A 22,938-nucleotide genomic window follows, 5' to 3' on the forward strand; every position below is an offset into this window, starting at 1 on the left:
ACTAAATTTAATGGTTTTTTAATATAAATTTTTGTGTATTGTTGTATTATGTTAATTTTACGTGAAAAAGTGTAAAAAGATGATTTATGGAAGAGAAGATTTATTATTTGTATTTATGTATGAAAAAAGTTTTTATTTATGTAAAAAGAAGAGTTTAGTTTATTAAAGAGAAATTAGTTTGTTTACGAGAAAAAAGGATTTTTAATTTCTCGTTGTAAGCGAGAAAACTACATCATCTAATACTAATAGTTTTATTGTCGTCAAAATAACTTTTCTAAAATGCCGTTTTCATCGAGAAAAGTATACTTTAAATGGGTCGAATTTGTTTTTTTGGCATTTAATAAACGCCCAAAATACGAATAAACAGTATATTTTTTGTGAAAAATAGTCATTTCATACACCATAATATTAACTTTTTACACTAAAACAACAACAAAGGACACTCAATAAAATTCCAGACCCCAAACAAGGAATGATCTTATGATGATTTATTTTTTTTCATTTCTATTATTCCAGAATGAAAAAGAGTTAGGGAAAAGTCAAAGACTGCAATCAACCTGATGAGGCCAAAGAGCTCTTGATATAGCAATGTATGATTAGATTCTTATATATATATATATATATATATATATATATATATATATATATATATATATATATATATATATATATATATATATATATATATATATATATATATATATATATAAATATGTTAATAAAGTTCATTTTTAGGGAAAGATATATGTGTGATCATAGCCACTCCTGAAGATCAAATATGCCCGGATTTAAATTTTCCAATCTCAAATACTTATATTTAGACATAGAACTCTTCCATCTTATAGAAAACTTATTACGTCATCATATTATCACTCTTGACCACCCTAAGATGACCACCTGTATGATTATGAACACTCCCAAAGACCAAATATGCCCTGAGTTGAACTCCCTGATATCAATTACCTATATTTAGACACACAACATGTCCCATCTGATTGAAAAACCATCGGGATATTCCAGGAACTGCCTCGACCACCCTAAAATAACCATTTGAGCAATCATGACCACTTCTAAAGATTATTTATGCCCAGATTTCAATTCTCTGAACGCAATTACTTGCATTTAGACAAACAATATGTCCCAATCAATTTAAAAACCATTAAGACATCCAATGACCACATTTAACCACTAAAATTACCACTTGTGTGGTCATGACTACTCCAAACTTAAATTGGAGCCTAAAAATAAAATCCTTGGCCCCAAAAACCTCTATAAACATGTATTATATGTCTATATTTAACCAATAAATAGTTCTTTTCTTGCAGTTTACTTTTTTTCAAAATTGGTTTGTCCATAATTATATCAGTTGTTGTAGGATATGAATCAAATCTTTTTTAACGGAATGGAATTTTTGCTGCAAAGCTTGGACCAAAATCAAGGAAAAAATGGTTTCTCAGTAACAACCAATTGTATAAATGAGTTTCCCATCAATAAAAAGTTTTTAAGGTAAGTTATTTTTTGCAATTTTTTTTTCCCAATTAATTCTCTAAAAACATTCAACGTTTCTGTTAAACACTAACTTATTGTTTTTTTGTTTGATTTGTTAACCACTAACTTTTAACACAGTTTTAACTGCTTACCCCCCCCCCCCCCCCTCCTTTCCCCACTGTTTGACTCTATGGGTTTTAGGTTGAATTTCAAAAGACATAAGGTTTTTCTTCAAATTCTGTTAATATGTATATGTACGAGCTGGAATGCGTTGAAAATAAAATCCTAAGCGTTCCTTCTTAGTCCGAAATTGATATTTTCCGAAATCCATAAAATAGTGTTTAAAAAACAATATTATTTTTATTATTTAAGCTTAACTGATTATTTTTTTCTCTTATTATAAATATCATAGAAAACCACACGACCACACATTGTCTTTGTATTTAAAATGTGGTTAATTAAATATATAGTTATACTTTTAATGGTTTGACAACTTTATGGCTTACGAGCTACTCTAATTATTTTTTTGGGTCTGTTCTATACATTACATGTTTCAAAGCAAAATGAAATGCATAAAAACAACTTTTTTTTTCAAATTAAACAATTAGATTATATATATTATATGAATTAATTAAAGCATGCATGTATTTAATATATATATATATATATATATATATATATATATATATATATATATATATATATATATATATATATATATATAATATATATATATATGTATGTATGTATGTATGTGTTTTTGTTGAAAAAGGATTTCAGATCCTTATTGACGATAAGAACATCAACAATTTTTGTTACAACATGCTCTTACATGTGAAGTTTCGGAGGAGGGATGGTATCAAGGATAAATTTTCTGGGATCTTCCTCAAGCAAACATGGGTTAAAAAAATTATTGAGCCGTTTCATTATTTTATAAGAATATCCTGCATCTTGGTACCGATAGTTATCTGAAATTAAGAAAGCAAAAGTTCTCAAACCACCTAATGAGCTATTTGTGACAGTACAGTAACAACAAGCATGTTTTCCACCATGACTCTATAATAAATTGTTTTGTTATTCTAAGACTTAATGTTTTTATAAATACTTGTAAAAAATTATTATAATTAGGTATAATCTCTAACTGATATGCCAAGAAGTACGTTTATAAGTATTAGGCAGAAGCCACAAAAAATTAGAGCTGATTTAAATTAATTAATTTATTAAGCATTCTAAGATTATGGTTCTCCTTGAAATTACATGTCGAAGCCAGAATTATCACCTTGTTTAATCCTGAGTCTTTCTCATTTCTACTTTGGTCCTCTAACTTTTTCATTATTACCTGAAAACTAATCACAATTAAATAATAATTCTAATTTTTTTTTTTTATTTGCATAGTATAAATGGTTAGTAACTGAACCTTTATTGAACTCTGTCCTCCATCAATTCTAAATCTAACAATGTTTTTCAAAGAGTCTAACTCACGTAGATAGCATATTTCTTGAACAAGTTTTGTGAGATCTTCAATGTATACAAAATCTTTCAACTCGGAGTTTTGAAGTTCATCTATATTTCCATTTAAAAAAGAAATTATTTTTTAAATGTAAAATTTTTTTAGAGCATGAGAACGCTTCATAACCGTAGCAATTGAATTCTTTTAAACATCTAGTTGTAAAATCCCATACTGTAAACTATGTGAGTTATATCAACTATTATAATTTTTTTGAAAATAAATAAACTAATATACTTTCGATTAAATTAAATTATAAAGTATTAAAACATCTAGATGACTAAGATCTTTTCGTAAATCTCTAAGAATTTCACGAATAACATTTTCAGGCTACATAGTTTTTCCTAATATCAAGTATCAATAGAAACCACTTTATTTGTTTGGAACTTAGGTTTAGTACTACAGATAGCAGTGAGCTTCCTAAAATTATGAAATTTGACTCAACAATATAATTTCTTGAATTAAAAATCTTGTGGCTGCGTTTGTCTAATACCATACAACAAATTTGATATAAGCATTGATCGTGAGATTAGTAACCCTTCCAATCTTTATAAGTAACTCTCTTCCACTTTTCCAAACTTCTTCAGTCATTTTCATAGACTTTCCTTGATATGAACAAGATCGTTTGAGCTTTTAGTAAAATGTTTAAAAAAGTTTATTATAAAATAATATAATAACCTTTTTGGCATAGAGAGCAGTTTTGCAACGGCAACAATTTCCAGTGGGAAATGGATTTATATCAAAACTGAACCCTTTGTGTACATAATCTCGAACAAGTATCACCAATGATGGGATATTACAAAGAGAGTAGTTGTCCGTTTTATTACAACAGCAAAAACAAACTGAATCTCTGGATTCATTATGATTTTTTATCCTTGAAAGATAAACCATTTGATATGTAATAATTAACATGTGTAGATTTTTAAAATGATAATAAATTTTTTTATTAATAAAAATGTTTATAAAATAAAAATGTTTATAAAATAAAAATGTTATAAAATGTAGTTATAAAGTTATAATAGTTATACAAATTTTAACAGTCAATTTTTCTAAACAAGTCATCAATCGCTATAAGAGCTTTAAAGGTATTATTATATATTAAATTAACCACATTTTGAAAACAAAGACAATAGATGGTCATATGGGTTTCTATGATATTTATAATAAGAGATAGCTAAACTAATTAAAATAATATATTTTTCTAAACACTATTTTCTGGTTTTCAGAAAAAATCAATTTTGGACTGAGAAGGAACGCTTAGAATTTTATTTTTAAAACATTCCAGCTCGTACATATACATATTAATAGAATCTGAAGAAAAACCTCATGTGTTTTGAAATTGAACCTAAAACCCTTAAAATCAAGCAGTTCCCCATACCAGTTTTTCAGCATCAGGAATATCATCAGTAAGGTATCATTAAGAATGTCATCAGTAATTATTTCGTTCATAAATTACGTCATGCATTAGGGGTGGGGGGGGGGGGGAGGTGTTAGTGGTTTTGTATCGACTCATACGGAATATGTTATTAAGTAGTCGAACATTCGTTAAGTTAAACCATTTTCCTTGGAGGTTCGAGTTAATGGGAATTTACTGTATATATTTGTTATAACTATTAATAAAAAGAAATTTGACATTCAAGCGGTTATTGATAATGTTTAATCGGGTCAGGACTTAATAAAAAACGCACAACCTGGATTTGCACATTGGAAAAAAGTTACAACTGACTGGAAAGTAGAAAATAAAAAATAGCAAAAATATTTTCTAAAATATATTTTATCTTTTTTGTGTATAACTAAAAGGCAGAAAATAAACTTTTTAATTTAAACTTAATAGTTCCAATAAACTAAAGATTGAAAGATTTGTTTTGAAAAAGATGTAGAAATGTCAATCTTTAGTTTACTGAATGATTAAATTAAAATTAAAAAGTTTATTTTCCGCTTTTTAATTTTAAAAAAGATTATAAATTATAATATTAATTAAAAAGTTTATTTTCCGCTTTTTAATTTTAAAAAAGATTATAAAAATAATCAAAGTTTTCTTGTCTGTTTTACCACAGTCAGACTAAGTATTGTCTACATTCATACGTCTACATTTACTTCTTAGACGAGGAAAAATCTTCAAGAGATTAAAGGAAGTTATGATAAGGTATATATTTTGATGGAAGAAAAGATTGCTTAAAAATATACCGTTTTACATTTACGATTACCGTTTCACAGCACCGTTCATTGTTGAGAGAAAAATCGAATTCAGTTACCTTGCTGGTTCCGAGTTTTAAACGCTCCACTAGAAGGACATCAGCAATTTTGATGAGCTAGCTAGCTGGATTATTATTGTAAATTACATCTTATACGTTGAAATCGTATTTCACTTTGCCATGAAATTTTTTTTCTGCAGTAACAGCTGCAGCTTCTACAGTTTTTCTATTCAGCTTTCTTTTTTCAGCACCGGAAAGATAAACTCGATAACTCATTTCAGAAAAAAATAAAACTTGTTTAATGTTTTTTCCCGCTAAAATATACAGATTTTCTTGTTTAATGGATTATTAAAATGGAAACACCAAATGTCTTTGCTTAACACAGGCAGAAAACAAATGCTTAATTTTATAAAGTAGCTCTTGTTTTTTGAAAAATAACTGTTGTGAATTTCGTAAGTTCCATTGACGGGGGCGTCGGGAGCAATAGAGCCCCCCTTTTTTTATATCAAATGATCTTTATTTTACGCAAATTTTAGTATAAGAACCGAGATGAATATTTGTTATTAAAAACTGTATATTTTTATTAGAAACTGTATATTTGTTTTCAAAATCCACCCCCTCCTCTCTAACAACTTCCACGATACTTCTAAATATTCTTCTGTAAGTTTTGCAAGAACTTAGAAAAAATATGCTTCAACAGATAAAATGAGTTTAAATAACCAGCGGCGGATTATCTGATTGCGGTTGCGCCGCCTTAAAACCGGCCCTGGGATTTAAAGCAAGAGTTTACTTGTGTTTAACATAAATCCCGGAAAATAATGCTAAATTTTCACTCCGAAATAAAAAATAGTGCTTATTAATATATCCAAGTTTCAATATTTGCTTGTGTAATAAACATTTATTAATATCGCAATCTATATTACAAATTACACGGTGTCAAGGTTACAATAATAATATTAATTACTTTAATATTTTATTGTATTTTATTTTTATTTTTGCAGCATTTTCATAAAATATGACTTTTTTTTTTCAGTACACTTTGTGTAACTAGTTATTCTATTCGTTAAATGAATTGCTACCAAAATAAAGGTGGTATTGTTTATTTAGAAAACGCAAGCTACCAATGCGTTTGAAGTTCTAACCCCCAAAATGTTCAATTTGATGTATAAAAAAGTATATTAGTGTTGCAACTCAATTTTTTTGTTGCTTAAAAATATGTCAGTTCACATTTGTCAAGAAAACACATGAAAACGCAATATATTACCTTAAAGCAACGGTTAGACTTTTGAAGATTAAGTTTGCTTGTCTCATCGTTAGCTTGCGCTTAACATATATACTTTTTTTTTTTAATATTAATTATCATATTTATCTTTATTAGATATTTATTCGCCATGGCTGGAAAAAACGCTGAAAAAAAGAAAACAAAACAAAAAGAAGATGAAAATAGAAAGTTCAGAGTAAATGGGAAAATTTTTTATTTATTCAAGTAAAAGAAAATGCTATATGTTTGATTTTTTTGTCATACAATTACAATTTTAAAATTATACAACCAAAAAAGACACCATGAACAAAAACATGACGAAATTGATAAACTTACTGTTGATGAACGAAAAGCTTAATTACAATCTTTAAAGATTAATTTGGCGTCTCAACAAAATATATTTCATAAGAAAACTGCGCAATCAAACAGCATTGTTATAGCTAACTTTTGAGTATCTTGCGTTATTGCTAAAACCTTTTACAGACGGTAGCTATATCAAAGATGGTCTAATTGCCGCAGTTGAAAAAATCTGTCAAGAAAAACTGAATCTTTTTGCACAAATTGGTCTATTACGTTAAACTGTAATATGAGAAGAATAGAAAACATTTCGAGTGAGATTTGCGCATCGCTAAATACAATTACAAAAAGTTTTGTATATTTTTTACTGTTTTTGAATGAAACAACAGATATTAATAATACCGCTCAACTTTCTATTTTTATAAGAGGTTTCGACAGTCATATGAATATTACTAAAGAATTATTTGAATTTATGAGCTTAAAAGGTACTACAACTGGAAGGAATACTAAGGTTGCTGTCATAAATTGCGTGCAAAGTAGTCAATTAGATTTGAAAAATCTTTTAGGTATCGCAACAGATAGATGAGATGCTGCGAGCCCCTTCAATGGTTGGATGTTGGTGCTGCTACATTAATTTTTGATCACATAAAAGTTTTAGGAAAAAATTCAATTGATTTTGAAATGTTTATTTTCCATTGTTTTTCGCACCTTGAGAATCATTGTGCATAAGTGCCTAATATGTCTCATGTGATGACAGTTGTTGTCGAGGTAATTAATTCAATTAAAAACAAATCATTGAAGCAACGCCAATTTCAAGAAGATCTTAGTGAACTCGAATTTAAATACGGCGTTTATTTTCGTCTTTTAACTTCATTTAGTTTTCAATTTTTCAAAATTTTAGTCAATACTTCATTTAGTTCTTAATTAATATCTTGATAATTTCTTACCCAAACACGCAAGCAGCATAATTTTTTTGTGATATTTAATACTCATCTATTTATTTAAGCAATATAACTAAATAATAAATTATATTTTACCAAATTTTAAAGAAAATAGTTGCTCACATAGGTGAAGATATACTGCTGAATATTAAACATTTTTAATTTATTTATAAATCAAATAGACTTTTTTCCCTTGATTGATGCTTATTTAACAAATGTACATTTACTAACTTTACATTAAAAAAAAAAATTTCTGCTAACTTAAAACAAAAAAATAATCTTCAACAAAATATTGGATATACTTCTTTAAAGTTTGTTATATAAATGTACCTATGTCTTAATTGTTACATAATTACATTCACACATGAACGCGGGACATCTATTGACCAGGCAGTACTCTTTGCACCATTTTTGTAATGAAACAACGTGATTCCACCTCTTTGAAGCGTTACAAACCTTCACTGCAATATGATCTGTTTTATTGTTAACAAATTGCCTCATCGTTTCAACAGCGGTAGATAATAAAGGGTATTTTCCTAAATTGCAAAAACTGCCAGCAAAATCATCCATATCAAGTGCCCAGAAACTTATGCCAGCAAGACCTAAAGAGTTGACAAGTGTTGTTACTTTGTTTTTTATGCTTTCTGGCGTATCGTATCCTACCCATTGGTTACCATTTGATGCATACGGAGAACCTGCCTTACTGTCAATATAGTTTGTAAAACTTGACCAAGTAGCATAACATACTTCATAATAAGCCAAACTGCCAGCCGATTTTGTAAAAGGACCAGCCGAACCTGGGCCGATTGCTGGTGCTCCAAGGCCAGCCTGATTAGGGTCTTTCAATTCAAATGTTCTTCCATATGCAGCTAAACCAAGAGTTATTTTATTTGCTGGCATACCTCCATCTAGCCAAATATTTAACGAGTTTGAAGCCGTTGGCATAGATCCTGACATGGATGTAGAACAACCGGTTATATTTTCCCAAGAACCATGCAAGTCATACGTCATAATATTTATCCAGTCTAAATATTTTGCAATTTCTGATATTTCGTATGCTGAAGCAATAACTTGTGGACCAGCACCTACTGAAGCTGTCAATGTAAAAGGAGTTCCATGAAATGCTGCACGAATTTCTTTTAACAAAAGGGTAAATTTTTGCTTATCGCCAGGAGGAGAGCCTCTGTTTCCGGGGTATTCCCAATCAAGATCTAGTCCATTAAAGTTATGTGCTGTAAGAAACGCAATAGCAGAATCTATAAAAACTTTTCTTGTAGATGCTGTTGCTACCATATTTGAAAAACGTGGCTCGGTTTCATCATGAGTCCAACCACCTAGCAACAACACCAGTATTAAGGTAAATAAAATTAAAATAACTTTAATATAACAACAAAACAAATACCGTTAACAAATGCTACGAAAACCCTATTAACTGGCTTACCCACTGTTAATATAGTCTTCAGCGAAGGTTTAATTGATTTTAATGAATTAATTTCGGACATTAATGAGTCGTCGTTCCATTCATATTCTTCAATTACATGAGTTTGGGTATTTATTTTAGCAAACGCATAATTAATGTGGGAACACAATGACGTATCAATATTTTCTGGCTTAAAGTTGCCCAAACCATCGCGGTATTGAGACCAGTTGGTAAAAAAACAAATGCTTACTTTTTCTGAACATAAAATAAAAACTAAAGAACAAAATAAAAAAAACAGCGACAAATTTACGTTACTCATTCTGTTTGACAGTTAGAGTTATTTACTTTATGAAAAAATATATAAATGACACGTGTTTGTTTTAATAATCAGACTTTAAACTGGTTGGTTAGTAAGCTTTAAACTTAATCCATGACATTTGAACTAAATGTTTTTATTTAGTTTTAAAGCCGACTCACTAAATTATCTTGTGACATTCTGACAAAATAAATAACCTTTGTATCTGTAATCAAGTATATTTTCATAGTCGAAAGTGAAACTAAGTTATGATTTAGAAAAGAAATTTACAATAAAAATTATATGAAAAAGTAAAAACACTTTAAATGCAAGTTACATTAACTAAAATTTTTTTCAAAGCAAGCTATAACTCGGTATTGTTAAGGTGATTTTAAAGTATTACAGCGTCTGTATGATATTTTGTTGACCATGAACTATTTCCAAAAAATTATCTGGTTTCTGGATTATAACAAAAAATGTTAAAATGACAGAAACTTTTAATTTTGCTGTAACATAATGTAAAAATGTTTGTGACGAAAAAGCCCAGACCAAACATTTTTTTTTTTTTTTGTAATCTATTAAAAACCACGGTTGCTTTTAGAAAATCACGTTTAGATTTAAATAAAATTTTAAATTAATACGTTGTTTAGGTGAAATGAACATCATAGCTTAATAATACGATCAGTGACGGATACAGGAATTTTTTTGTGAAAAATAATAGAAATGTTGTATTTTGACAACTATTATTACAAACTACTATAAAACATATAATATATATATATTTTATATATAATAGGAATTTTCTCAATACTAAACTATATTTAATAAATATGTACCAGAGCAGATTAGAACTAGGATCTATAGCGGTTTAACTTGCTCTTTCAACTAAAATCAAGCTGTAGAAAAAACTTCATCTATGGACTCAAAGATGGTGTTCTTTAGGTTTACTAATAGGGTTGATATTTTTGTATAATAAATATTTTGAATAATAATAAAAACTTTATAAAAAAGGGGAAAGTTACTTTAAACATTATAAAAACCTTAAGAAAAAATATTATAACATCAAAAGGTTTTGTTAAACACAATATATACACTCTATTTATTCTCTATAAACACTCTCTATTTAAAGTTAAGAAGATGTCAAATTATATACACCAAAACAAAATGAATCTATTTATCCGCCTTTTTAAACAATAAAGTAACCTTTAAAATCATTAATTCCCAGCCTAACTACTGTTCAGCTTAATTTTCTTTTTTAGATGATAATAAAGAATTATGTAATATTCATAAACTGAATATGAAAACCTTAGTTAAAATAAAAGTAAAACTTAGATACTCCTTAGAGAATTCCTAAAACTACACTTCATACTTTGGTACGTGTTGGAATGTAAAACAATAGCGAACAATTTTTAAAAACTTGAAGAAAACATTCGAAACTTTTTTATCTCTATTTTTTCTTAGTTTGTATTTTTACCTTGTAAATATATTTTTACCTTGTAAATATATTTTACAGAGGGTGATTAATAAAATAATAATATATATACAATACGCTGATAAAACTTTGTGAATTCCAAATAAAAAAATTCGAATAATTTAAAAATCACCTTACCTACACTGAGAAATAAAAAAAGAATCAATGAAAAAAAAAAAATAAATCATTAAAAAAAATGAACACAAAAGTTTTATCTGTTTGATTGTTTTTTGATTTAAATAAAAAGAATTCTTCATTCATTATTACAATTTTTTTTTAATAACTTTTTTGTCGTTTCTAAACAAATTTTTTTTAAATATCTTTTAGTTTTTTAATATTTATAATAATGACTGGTTTGAACTCCATTTTTAGTTAATAAGTTGCTTTTAATGCAAGTCTATGAAAGTGAAAGAAAGGTAAAATACAGAAATATGACTCATTCTGTTCTTGTTTTTAAATGACTAAGTGCTGTTGAATAATGTGCTAAAAATATGTTTTACACTTCTGCTGTATGGTGTATGGTGTTTTACACTTCATTGCTGTATGGTGTATGGTGGGTCAGAGTTTGAGATTACTTTTTTTTTACCCAATCTTTTTTTGATTTGTATAGCTACAATTACTGAAGCAGTAAGTTTGTATTGAAAAGCAAAAAAAATAAATCATAATCAGCTAAAGTCAACGAGTACTCCACCTGCATCATCATTAGTGTTTGTTTGTTTGCAGCTATCAATCTGATGGGGTTTGGCTGTATCATCCTGTGAGTGAAACGTCACTTTTTTAAGACCCAAGATTGCAAAAAGTTCTTTAAGAAAGCTTATTGATTATTTTGCAAATTTTGTGACTGCATAATATTTATGCAAATTATGTTGAAATATTTATAATTACTTTAGTTAAATTGATCATAAGCGGTTTATCTTTAAATACTGCATTTTAAATCCCACTAGTTATAACTATTATGTTGAAAATACTTATTTTATAGTTAGTATATAGTAGCATTGTTTGCCAAAATACAAGATTTGCAAAAATTTCTCTATTTACCTTTATTCAAAGTGCCATTATGAAATTTACAAATGCGAAAATTCACCTTTCCGTAAAGCGTTACACGAAAAATAAAAAATTTAAATTCTGTAATAAAGCATTGCGAAAAAAAAATTCCAAAACGGATCATTTAGAAAGAAGACTTTCGCAACAGTTCTTTACGAAAGGAGCTTTTCAAAACGTGCACATACGAAAACATTTATTAAACTTTTATATAAAACAAAAATAAAATGCTATTTATTGTTTAAATAAAATTAATATTGTTAAATGATTTTTTAATCATCTATTCATATATCTATGGTATGTTTGGGTGTATATAGATACACACACGCATACACACACACGCATGTGTATATATGTATATTTCATCCTTTTAAAAAAAAAGAAGTTCAATCTTCTTTTCCAAAGTTGTTAATTAAAAATAGAGTAATAAGTAGGGATACTGTTACAAAATTTTTGGGTGTCATAATGATGGAAATCTAAATTGAAAAAATCATACCCCTTATTTTGGTGATAAAATATTCAAAAGCATTGGAATAATATACCAGTCACGTTGAAATAATATACCAGTCACGTTGAAATAATATACCAGTCACATTGAAATAATATATCAGTCACGTTGGAATAATATATCAGTCGCGTTGGAATAATATACCAGTCACGTTATGTATTAAAAGAAAACACTAATCAAACAAATTAACTATGGCTTTGTTCAAAGTCACCTAAACAACGGTAATACAGCGTGGAGTAGTATCTATAAAACAAAACTAGAACCGCTCTATTGTAAACTGGAGCATGTTATACGTTTGGATGGAGTGAAAATAACTTTTTTCAGAAATTCAACTATTCCCCCTGATTTCTATATTAGTTATAAGAAAACTAAAAAAATGAGACCAAGGTAAGTAAAATTGGACAAGAATTACCCCCTGCAGCAACTTTTGGGTAATTTTACTTAATATTGATAACAATCGACAAAATTGAATATTAGGCATATATTAAATTCTATGCTCTACTGCGAGATTCAATACAGACCATGTTTCATATGTCCAGACCATGTTTCAAAATGTTAGTAATGATATTTAGTTTGAGATAATAATATTAGATATAAATTAATAGTATTTAATAATAATAAAACTATATTATATAATACAATTTGTAATGATATAAATTAATTGATAACGGTTTGTGTTGAAATTGCGAGTGGAGCATGGATTATATGCATATTTATTTTTTTCTGCTTTGAAAATTTTGTGATTTTTTATAAGTTGTTACTTATTTTATTGTGAATTATTTAATAGTTTGAATTCAGTTAGAATTTAGCCTTATAATAAAACTAATTTTGAAAAAAACTTGTTTTTTAAATATTATTAACATAAAATCATTCCGCAATATTTCTTATAGTACTTATCATATAAAAAAATTGTAAAAACTATGTATGTTTCTATGTATAGTTTAATACTTTGCTATGCTTACTAACACTATGATAATACTATATTAATACTTCGCTAATTATATTCCAGTAAATAGTTCACCACTTTTTGAAAAAATTGTGTTATCGATAGTGTTATATACCTCAAAATAATGTAATCCTACTGAATTAAAACCTAAGTTATGAGTAAAAAGTTGCGAAAAAAAAGCATATGCTATAAAAATTTTCATACGCCGTCTCCTTAAGTTTTTAATTTTTAAATTGTTTTATCTCAAAACTAAAAAATATGGAGATAATTGTTGCGAGATCTATCATCTAACGTCGCGATGTGTCACCATTTACATCGTTGACAAAGAGATTTGTTAACGTTTTTGAGCAAAGTAAAAAACTCCAATTGCTGACAGAAGAAATAAAAAAAATTTTCAGCTCTTAAGAACAGACTAGCTAAACTGATTGGTATATCTGCTTCACAATGGAAAATCCTTAGATAATGCTGCTATGTCAAAGATAATATGGTACTAGCTAAGAAGCAAATTTTCCTGGAAAATGCAAGAAGTAAACTTAAAATAGGTTATAGGATCAATAGACAAATAAGAAAAAACTGTAGAGTATTTGAAGCAAACAGACCTTGGACATTATTAATGTAGTGCCACTAGATTCGATTCTTTCTGCAACAGCTACGGCATCAGCTGTAGTTGAGGATATGAAACATAAAAATCGCAAGTTCTATGGGGTTCTACAGAACACAATTTTTTTTGGATGATTTTTAAAAGCTAGGCGGTGATGGAACTAATTTAAACACCAAAAGCAAGGGTAATGTTATTTGATTGATTGAGTTAAAACTTCAATGACGTCTACAATAAGTAATTTGTTTGCTACATACAAGTGAGGTTCCACTGCATCATCTATAAACCATATTGTAGTAATGTCAGAGAGTGGACTGGAAAATGCTCATTACAAATCAGCTTTGTCTTTTTGGTATCTGTACATAGTGGCACTTTTTCTGCTAATCTAGCTATGAAAAACTACCTAATCTAGATGGTTCACCATTACCAACAGGGTCTTCAGATTATATGTTTTTGCCACAATCCCTCATCAAATTTGGTAACTTTAGCGACATTCACTATGCGTGTTTATACTCCTATGTGGTTTATTGTCAAAAAGGAGTTTATTATCTTTTATGAAGGTTGGCATCTATACAGTACAATAGTCAAATCACGGTATCTACCAGATGCCCTACATAAGATAGTAAGCAAGTTATTCAAACAAATGTATTCTCGGGTCATCAATAACATAATGTTCTGACAATGATATCAAATGACTAGTCACAAACTTGAGAAATAGGTGTTAGACGTATACAGAGAGTTAGATAAGAAAGAAGTATGAAAGTTAATTAAACAGTTAATCAAACTACTCTCTATTTGATGGCATAGGTTATGTGGGACTTGATTGATTGGAGTAATTCACAGCAAGCAGAGCCGCAACTAACAATACAGTTCACTGATGATCAATTAGAAGAAGAAAAATAGAATTACATTCAACTTGGTGATCTTTTGAAAAGATACCGTGCCACAAGGAAGCTGTAGAACGTTGTCTAAAAATGGTAACAGGTGTTTCTGTTTCGGTTTGTGGTGATATAAAAAGAGATGGTATGATACGTTTCCGCCCTCAATCTAGAAAGAATATTTCAATATTTAACACCAAGGCACAATATAAAATTATATAGTACAATATTGGCTCTATGTACCTTAATAATATGTAGTAAATGCAACTGTTCAATTGTAAACCTCCTTTAAAATAACATGTTAATAGAATAGAAAAACTTATTCAAAAGGAAAAATACTACAAATTATTAGTGTGTGTGTGTGTGTGTAATAAAATAGTATTCAATGTGGTTTACAGCACATTCCATGCTTAGAGTTGTAAGATTTTTTTTAGATTCGCTAAATACCATAATAGCTATATAAATGTCTTACATATGAGTACAGCTTAATTTTTTTTTGAATTAATCAAATAAGTAAGTAAAATATATTACTATAAACTTATACATCAACATTGAGCTCTTTTTTTTAATGGTAATTGGCCCTTTTTTTATATAAATAAATTTTTAAATTAAATATTGAGTTTCAAGATAAAATATTCTGACTCTAAAGGCAAAATATTTTATCTTGAAAATTTTTCATTTTCTCGTTGAAAATCCTGGTGTATCAAACAAAACAATTTGTAAAGAGTTGCAGATTGCTTTCAGAACAGTTCAGAGCGTTGTAAAACGATTTAAGGAATCTATTAATCAAAAGAATACTTGTTAGATATTGGTAAAAAAGGGAAAGATGCTTTAGACACAAAACCGGAGATTTCTGTTTGAACTTCAGCGAATAAATTTAAGACAAGTGCTTTCACTATACAAAGAGTGAAGAGAAATTGTGGCTATAAATCTTGTAAAAAGATAAAAGTTCCTTGTCGTAAAGAAAAGCAAGAAAGTGATACAATTCGTTGTTCAAATTCACACCAAAATATACATAAAAAGAATGCCTCAAGAAACGTCTTTTGTCGTTTTTAAGAACACACACGGGTAACCCGTTATTTTGGCCCAATTTATCATAATGTCACTAATCTCGGACAACTTTAAACTGGCTTAGAGAAGATAAAGTAGATTTTGTTGAAAAACACTGCAATCCACCAAATTGTTCCGAACTACGTCCTATCAAAGATATTGGGCTCTTGTCAAAAGAAAACTAAGGTTCAATGTAAAAGAAGCCAAAAACATTAAAGACTTCAAAAAGAAATGGATTAGAGCTATCAAGAAAGTCCAGCCGAAGACTGTGCAAAAGCTGATGTTGAGTGTAAAACACTAAATGCGTGCGTTCTCTTGTACAAAACTTCACAAACTTTCTTAAGTGAATTTTAAGAATATTAATATATGTACTTTCAAAACATATGTAACATTCAATATCGGAATACAATAGTTAAATAAATATCCTTTAAAATATCCGCGCAGATTTTTTCTGGTACATGTCTTATTTTAACAACAACATGAATAACATAAAAAAGCGGAAAAAGGCATAGTAAATATTAAAGCATCATTACATAAAACACCTACTCAGCTAAATCTGAATGAAAATAACATCACAGACCATGCCTCTGTTTTAAATATATTTAATAACTACTTTGTCTCTATTCGTGAAAAATTACTCAATGAAATCATGCCATCAAAATGTGCTTATAGTGACTATCTTAATTTGCCTAATGCTAATTCTTTCTTTATTGATCCGGGGAGTGAAGATAAGGTATCTAGTCTTATAAATAATGCTCTTAAAAGTGATAAAAGTTATGGACATAACAGCATACCAACATTTTTTCTTAAACTTACCTCTCACATAATCTCCAAACCTCTTAGCATTATAATAAATAATTCTTTTAAAAGTTGCCTGAAGTTCCCTGAAGAATAAATTCCTTGAAGTTTTTAAAGTAGCTAAAGTCATTACAATTTATAAAAAAGGTTCCTTACTAGACTTTTTTAACTATCGACCATTTTCCCTTCTTTACAACCTAAGCAAACTTTTTGAGAATGCTATGCATAACAGGCTATACAAGTTTCTGGAAAAAATTTAAATGCTTGTACCAATATCAATATGGAATTCGAAGCAAACATTCCACAACCCTCGCACTTATTGAAATTACTGAGAAGATTAGAAGAGCTCTAGATAACAAGCACTTTGCATGTGGGGTGTTTATAGGTTTGCAAAAAGCTTTTGATACTGTGGATCATTCCATATTTCTCACAAAATTGGAATACTATGGAATCAGAGGCATCCCACTAAAATGGTTTACTTCATATCTTTAAAACAGAACACAGTTTGTTTCCATTAATGGCACTAAATCTGATTTACAGAATTGCTAAAATGGCGTCCCACAAGATTCAGTTTTAGGACCACTTCTTTTTCTTCTTTTTATTAATGACTTAAATACTTCTTTTAAATTTGCAACTTCTTACCATTTTGCTGATGATACTAACATGCTACTGGTTGATAAATTAATTAAAAAAATCAACAAATGTATTAATCATGATCTTTGAAATCTTGTTCACTGGTTTCGTTCTAATAAACTTTCGAGCAGCCGTGGCGCAGTGGTTAGAGTTCTGTCTCAGGACCCAGAGGTCCTAGGTTCGACGCCGGCTCCAGCCCAATAAGCGACAATGGTAAGGAAGGAGGCGGGAACCTCTAGTTAAAATGCTCTCCCGCGGTGCTCCGTGATAAGACCGTAAGGACTTCTGGGAGCACCTAAATAACAAAAAAAAAAAAAAACTTTCTCTAAATTTTAACAAAAAAGATCATCTTTAAATCCAATCTGGCACCAGTTAATAAGCACTTAAATTTCAGACTAAGCGGAAAAAAAATTTATCCTTTAGACTCTGTTAAATATTTTGGAGTTAAAATTGATTCTAATCTTTCTTTTCAAGGCCATCTGAATGACTTAGCAATGAAGCTCAGCAGATCTAATTAAATGCTAGCCAAAGTCCGCCATTATGTAAATCTAGAACTCTGCTAAGTATATATCATGCTATTTTTGGGTCCCATCTAAGATATGCATGTCAAGTATGGGAACAATCCCATAAATAAATCATTTTAAGGTTGTCCCACCTCCAAAATAAAGCCTTGAAAATAATATAATTTCAGTATAACAACTTTAAATCTAATGTGCTATACCTAATCTCCAATATATTAAAATTAAACGACCTTGTGGTATTCCTGCCAATTTGTCTGGAATTATTATCACAAAAATATTTCCCTATCATTCAACAATTTCTTTACAAGTACAAATAGTCACTATCCTCTTTGCTCTATCAGTAGCTTAAACTTTTTTACTCCAAAACACCACTCAGCTAAATATGGGAATAAGTCCATTAAATATCAATGTATTAGCTCATGGAACAAACTACCTCCGGATCTAAAATCTCTTAATTCAACCTTTGAATTCAAAATCAAGCTTTTTAAATATTTCTTAAAAAAATACAATTAAATATTCCTACAAATTAGTATCGAAATTCTTTATTATATATATATATATATATATATATATATATATATATATATATATATATATATATATATATATATATATATATATATATATATATATATATATATATATATATATATTCGTGATCTTTCAGTTTTTAATTTGATATTTTTTGCATTTTGAAATTCTCTACTTATCCATCTACATCTAATTCCTCTGGTTTTCTATTTGCTTTTTTTAAACTTTTTAATTAAATTTTTCATTCTAATATTATTAATATTAGTACCAATATTTTGGCATTCTTTATTTATCTATCTATTTATTTATCTCTTTTCATTCAACCACTCTCTACTTCGTACTAAATCTTTGTTGCTGCTGTTATTGTTTTTATTTATGAAATTCTCCTTTTATTATAATTGTTATCATTTTATTAATATTATTATTATTATTAGCAGCAGCAGCAGCAATAGTAGTAGTAGTAGTAGTAGTAGTAGTAGTAGTAGTAGTAGTAGTAGTAGTAGTAGTAGTAGTAGTAGTAGTAATAGTTGTAGTAGTAGTAGTAGTAGCAGTAGTAGTAGTAGTAGTAGTAGTAGTAGTAGTAGTAGTAGTAGTAGTAGTAGTAGTAGTAGTAGTAGTAGTAGTAGTAGTAGTAGTATTGATAAACTGACTGTGAGAAGTCAGTTTATCAATAGAACTTTACTTTAAGTGCTCAGACAGCTGCAGCATTAATAAGAACACTTAATAGTCATGCCTCATTGATCGAAAACTTACTTAATGATGGGTATCACTATTTTTTAACTGAGAGATTTCAAAGTGATTCATCAGAAAGAAGATTTGAACAATATAGACAAGTGAGTGGTAGAAGATTTTTGGTTCATTAAAAGTATAGTTAAAGAAAGCATTAACTTTGATTAACTATGAACTTGATGAATTTGAAAACTATTGAGTTAGAAAACAGTTTAACAGATTTGAAAAACTTTCTTCTTAATATCGATAAAGCTCAGTGTACTCCAAAAATCATGACACTTGCATCAGAAAGTAGGGAAGTAGGTGCTCATATAGCTGGATATATAGCAAAGATACTGAAAAAACGTTTTGGTACATGTTGCAAAGAATTTTTATGTTGTGTCAATATTGATGAAAGCAATCCTGATCATACTTATTTAACAATTATTTCTTAGGATGGTCTCACTTCCCCATCACTTTTGGATTATGTTTGTACATCCTTTGCTATAATTGACTAAATCAGAGATGTAGTCAAGACAGTAAAGACCAAGAACAAGACTAAGACCAAGACATTTGGGCTCAAGACCAAGACCAAGACTGAATGCTTCAAGACCAAAACAAAGACATCAAAAAATCAACCCAAGATCAAGACCAAGACTCTGAAAATTTTTACAAGACCGTATCAAGACTTAGGTTCTAAGTTTTGACCAATTTTTTTTTCAATTTTAAATTAAATTTCTTTCATTTTTATACATCAATCAAAAAAAGAATACAAAAACAAATAAAAAAATAATAATATTAATAAATTTAATTGAAAATTAAAAAAAAATTAAAAGAAATTTTTTTTAATTCTCCTGACATAAAAAAATTTCAGAACCTTGTCAAACCAACGCGACGAACTATCATTGAGAGCGGGAAGTTGCGGCGATCTACAGTTTGTTATTAATAACTAATCCATTCATTGAGTTAACATTATTCGTAAGAATCAAGAAAGTAAAAGACAGTAGAGGTCCGAGACCAAGACCAAGACTAATACTTTTGGTCTTGGTCTTGGTTTTGGTCTTCCGAAAATTTGGAAAAGACATACTTTTCCAAATATTTTAATGCTCTATTAATCAGGGAGTTTTTCCTGATGATTTAAAAATAGCAAATATTATTCCTATATTTAAAGGAGAAAAAACTAATGTAAAGTAAAACATTATCGTTCAATATCTATCCTCGTTTTTTCTAAAATTTTATAAAAGAATTTTGTATAACAGAATATACAATCACCTTTTATCAAACAAATTATTAAATAATATGCAATATGGATTTTTAAAAAATAATTCAATAGAGCATGCTATTATTCAGCTTACAAGAAGTATATCAGACTCATTTAATAATTCTTAATTCACATTGGGAATATTTATTGATTTAGCGAAAGCGTTTGATACCATTGATCATAAAATTCCTGCTGAAAAATTAAAATATTATGGTATAACAGGCAATGTTGTAAAATGGTTGAAAGTTATTTAACTAATCGTAAACAATTTGCTTACGCCAATAAAATATTTTCATTAAATTTGTTAAATATTAGATGTGGAGTTCCTCAAGGATCCATATTAAAACCTTTTCTTTTCCTTATTTATATTAACAATCTATACAAAGTCTCGGATTTAATAACAATTATGTTTGCTGATGACACTAATTTATTTATGTCACACAAAAGCATTCCAACACTATTTCATTACGTGAACATCGAGTTAATCCAAATATCTGACTGGTATAAGACTAACTAATTATCTCTCAACATTGATAAAACTAAATGGATTCTTTTCTATCCTCTTATCAAAAAATATAAACTACCAATTAACGTGTTTCATCTTGTTATTGACAATATACAAATTAAACAAGTAACAGTAACCAACTTTTTAGGTGTTGTATAGATGAAAATCTTACATAGAAAAATCACATTAAAAATTTATCAAGTAAAACTTAAAAAAAATATAAGAATATTGTACAAAGCAAGAAATGTTTCAAATAAACATACATTAGTACAATTATATCACTCTTTTATTCATTGTCATATAAACTATGCAAACATTGCTTGGGATAGTTCAAATAAAAATAAACTTAAACCTCTTTATTGTCAGCAGAAGCATATAGCACGTCTAATATACTTTAAAGACCGTTATACTTACGCCAAGCCGCTATTATTTGAAATGTAAGTTTTTAATATATATGGGCTTAATACTTTTAATATCTAATTTTTACAATCGAAGATTTAACAGTATACTTTTGATATTTTTTAGTGATCTTCCTTTTTACCCTCTATTTAAACATGAATTTATAAACATTATATATGTATCATTAACAACTGTAATATGTAATAATGTATCTTGTATGTGTAACGGAATATTTTTAAGTTTCTTACTTTGTTAACTTATTTTTTTATCTTGTAAATATTTTTAAAATTTTAACACAAATATTTCTTAGCGGTACTCGACAACAAGACCGTTGGTCTTCTTCGAGTCTCCGCGTTCTTTTATCATTTAATCACGATCATTATATATAAATATATGTATATATATATATATATATATATATATATATATATATATATATATATATATATATATATATATATATATATATATATATATATATATATATATATATAAATTTTTTTTATTATTATATAGTTGTGTTTTAAATATTGGGATGAAATGCTTATTTAAAATGTAATAAATAAAACAAAACAAAACAAAAAATACTCTAGGCTTTCAAGACCAAGACTAAGACCAAGACTTTAGGCTTCAAGACCAATACCTAGACCAAGACAGTTAAATATGAGTCTCGAGGCGTCTCGAGACCAAGACTTTGGTCTCGTTACCTACATCTCTGCTTAAAATATTAGATAAAGAAACTTTAATTTACATGCACAACGAGCTTTATAATATTTGTTAAACCACTTTTCATATTATTTCTTGTCCCATGCATGAGAAAACTGGGATAAAACTTTCTGGAAGAATTGTTATCAACATTTTATCTTAATTATAAAAGAACTCTCTACCAGCAAAGTAGCTGTTGATCATGTAAAATCTTTTAAAAAGAGAAAATTCGGAAAAACTTAATATCTATAATATATTTATAAATAGAATATCTATAATATAATTTAAAAAAAAAAAAAGATTTAAATGTGTTGTATAACTGCTATTGTTTCTTAAATTGTGTTTACTTAAATTCTATATTTTAAAACAAATTGTATTTATTGTTATTTTTTAGGTAAATTTTTTCACTTTAAATAAATCTTTAAGTGATTCTTTTTATTTATTTATTTCTTATATAATGTTCGTTTAATATCCAAACTTGTGAATATATACTACTTTTGTGGAATTTTAAAATTCAGAAAGTAAAATAATTTTGCAAATATTGCAAATATTGCAAGTATAAGTTTCGAAAATAACAATTTTAAAAACTGGCCTTCTATTTTTTTCTTCAAAATGCAAAATATCCAGCCGTATAAATATAAAGGGTCATGACAAAAACCTATATTATCACTCGGTGCTTATAAAAATTTTTTTGGTTTCCTTATAAACTGTTGAGACAAATGATGTTTTTATAGGTCTTTAAAAAAATCTCTGATCCTCGGAGGTGACTCTTACGCTAATCTTAATTTATTAATAATAATTTATTTTTGCTCTTTTTAAGATAAAAAGACTTCGTGAACTTACTGCAACGTGTTTGAAGGTGGTATTATTGTTATTAGTTTTTTGCCTCAAGATTAGCAAGTATATGGGAGCTCTTCAACTTTAAATGATTTCTCATGGTATTGTTGTACATTTGTTTTTGTAAAAAAGCAAAAAAAAAAA

At 28.1% G+C, this 22,938-nt stretch overlaps 1 protein-coding gene across 1 annotated transcript; it reads right to left on the reverse strand.

Annotated features, from left to right (window-relative positions):
* Positions 1 to 7,748: 7,748 nt before the first annotated feature.
* On the reverse strand, positions 7,749 to 9,529 carry LOC100203513 (chitotriosidase-1). The gene is made up of 2 exons (XM_065816620.1): positions 9,131 to 9,529; positions 7,749 to 9,023 (listed from the first exon to the last, which is right to left on the reverse strand). Exons 1-2 carry the CDS (start codon positions 9,426 to 9,428, stop codon positions 8,020 to 8,022), a joined length of 1,302 nt encoding a protein of 433 aa, XP_065672692.1. The 5' UTR covers positions 9,429 to 9,529; the 3' UTR covers positions 7,749 to 8,019.
* Positions 9,530 to 22,938: the final 13,409 nt, after the last annotated feature.

Source organism: Hydra vulgaris, chromosome 13 (assembly GCF_038396675.1).
Source record: "Hydra vulgaris chromosome 13, alternate assembly HydraT2T_AEP".
Classification (NCBI taxonomy): Eukaryota; Metazoa; Cnidaria; class Hydrozoa; order Anthoathecata; family Hydridae; genus Hydra; species Hydra vulgaris.

Bases quoted from the DNA above. Each gene is read 5' to 3' on its own strand.
- LOC100203513 (XM_065816620.1), bottom strand. From the start codon at position 9,428: ATGAGTAACGTAAATTTGTCGCTGTTTTTTTTATTTTGTTCTTTAGTT. The intron at 9,024-9,130 runs GTAAGCCAGTTA...TGTTGTTGCTAG, and splicing joins GAAGACTATATTAACAGTGG to GTGGTTGGACTCATGATGAA.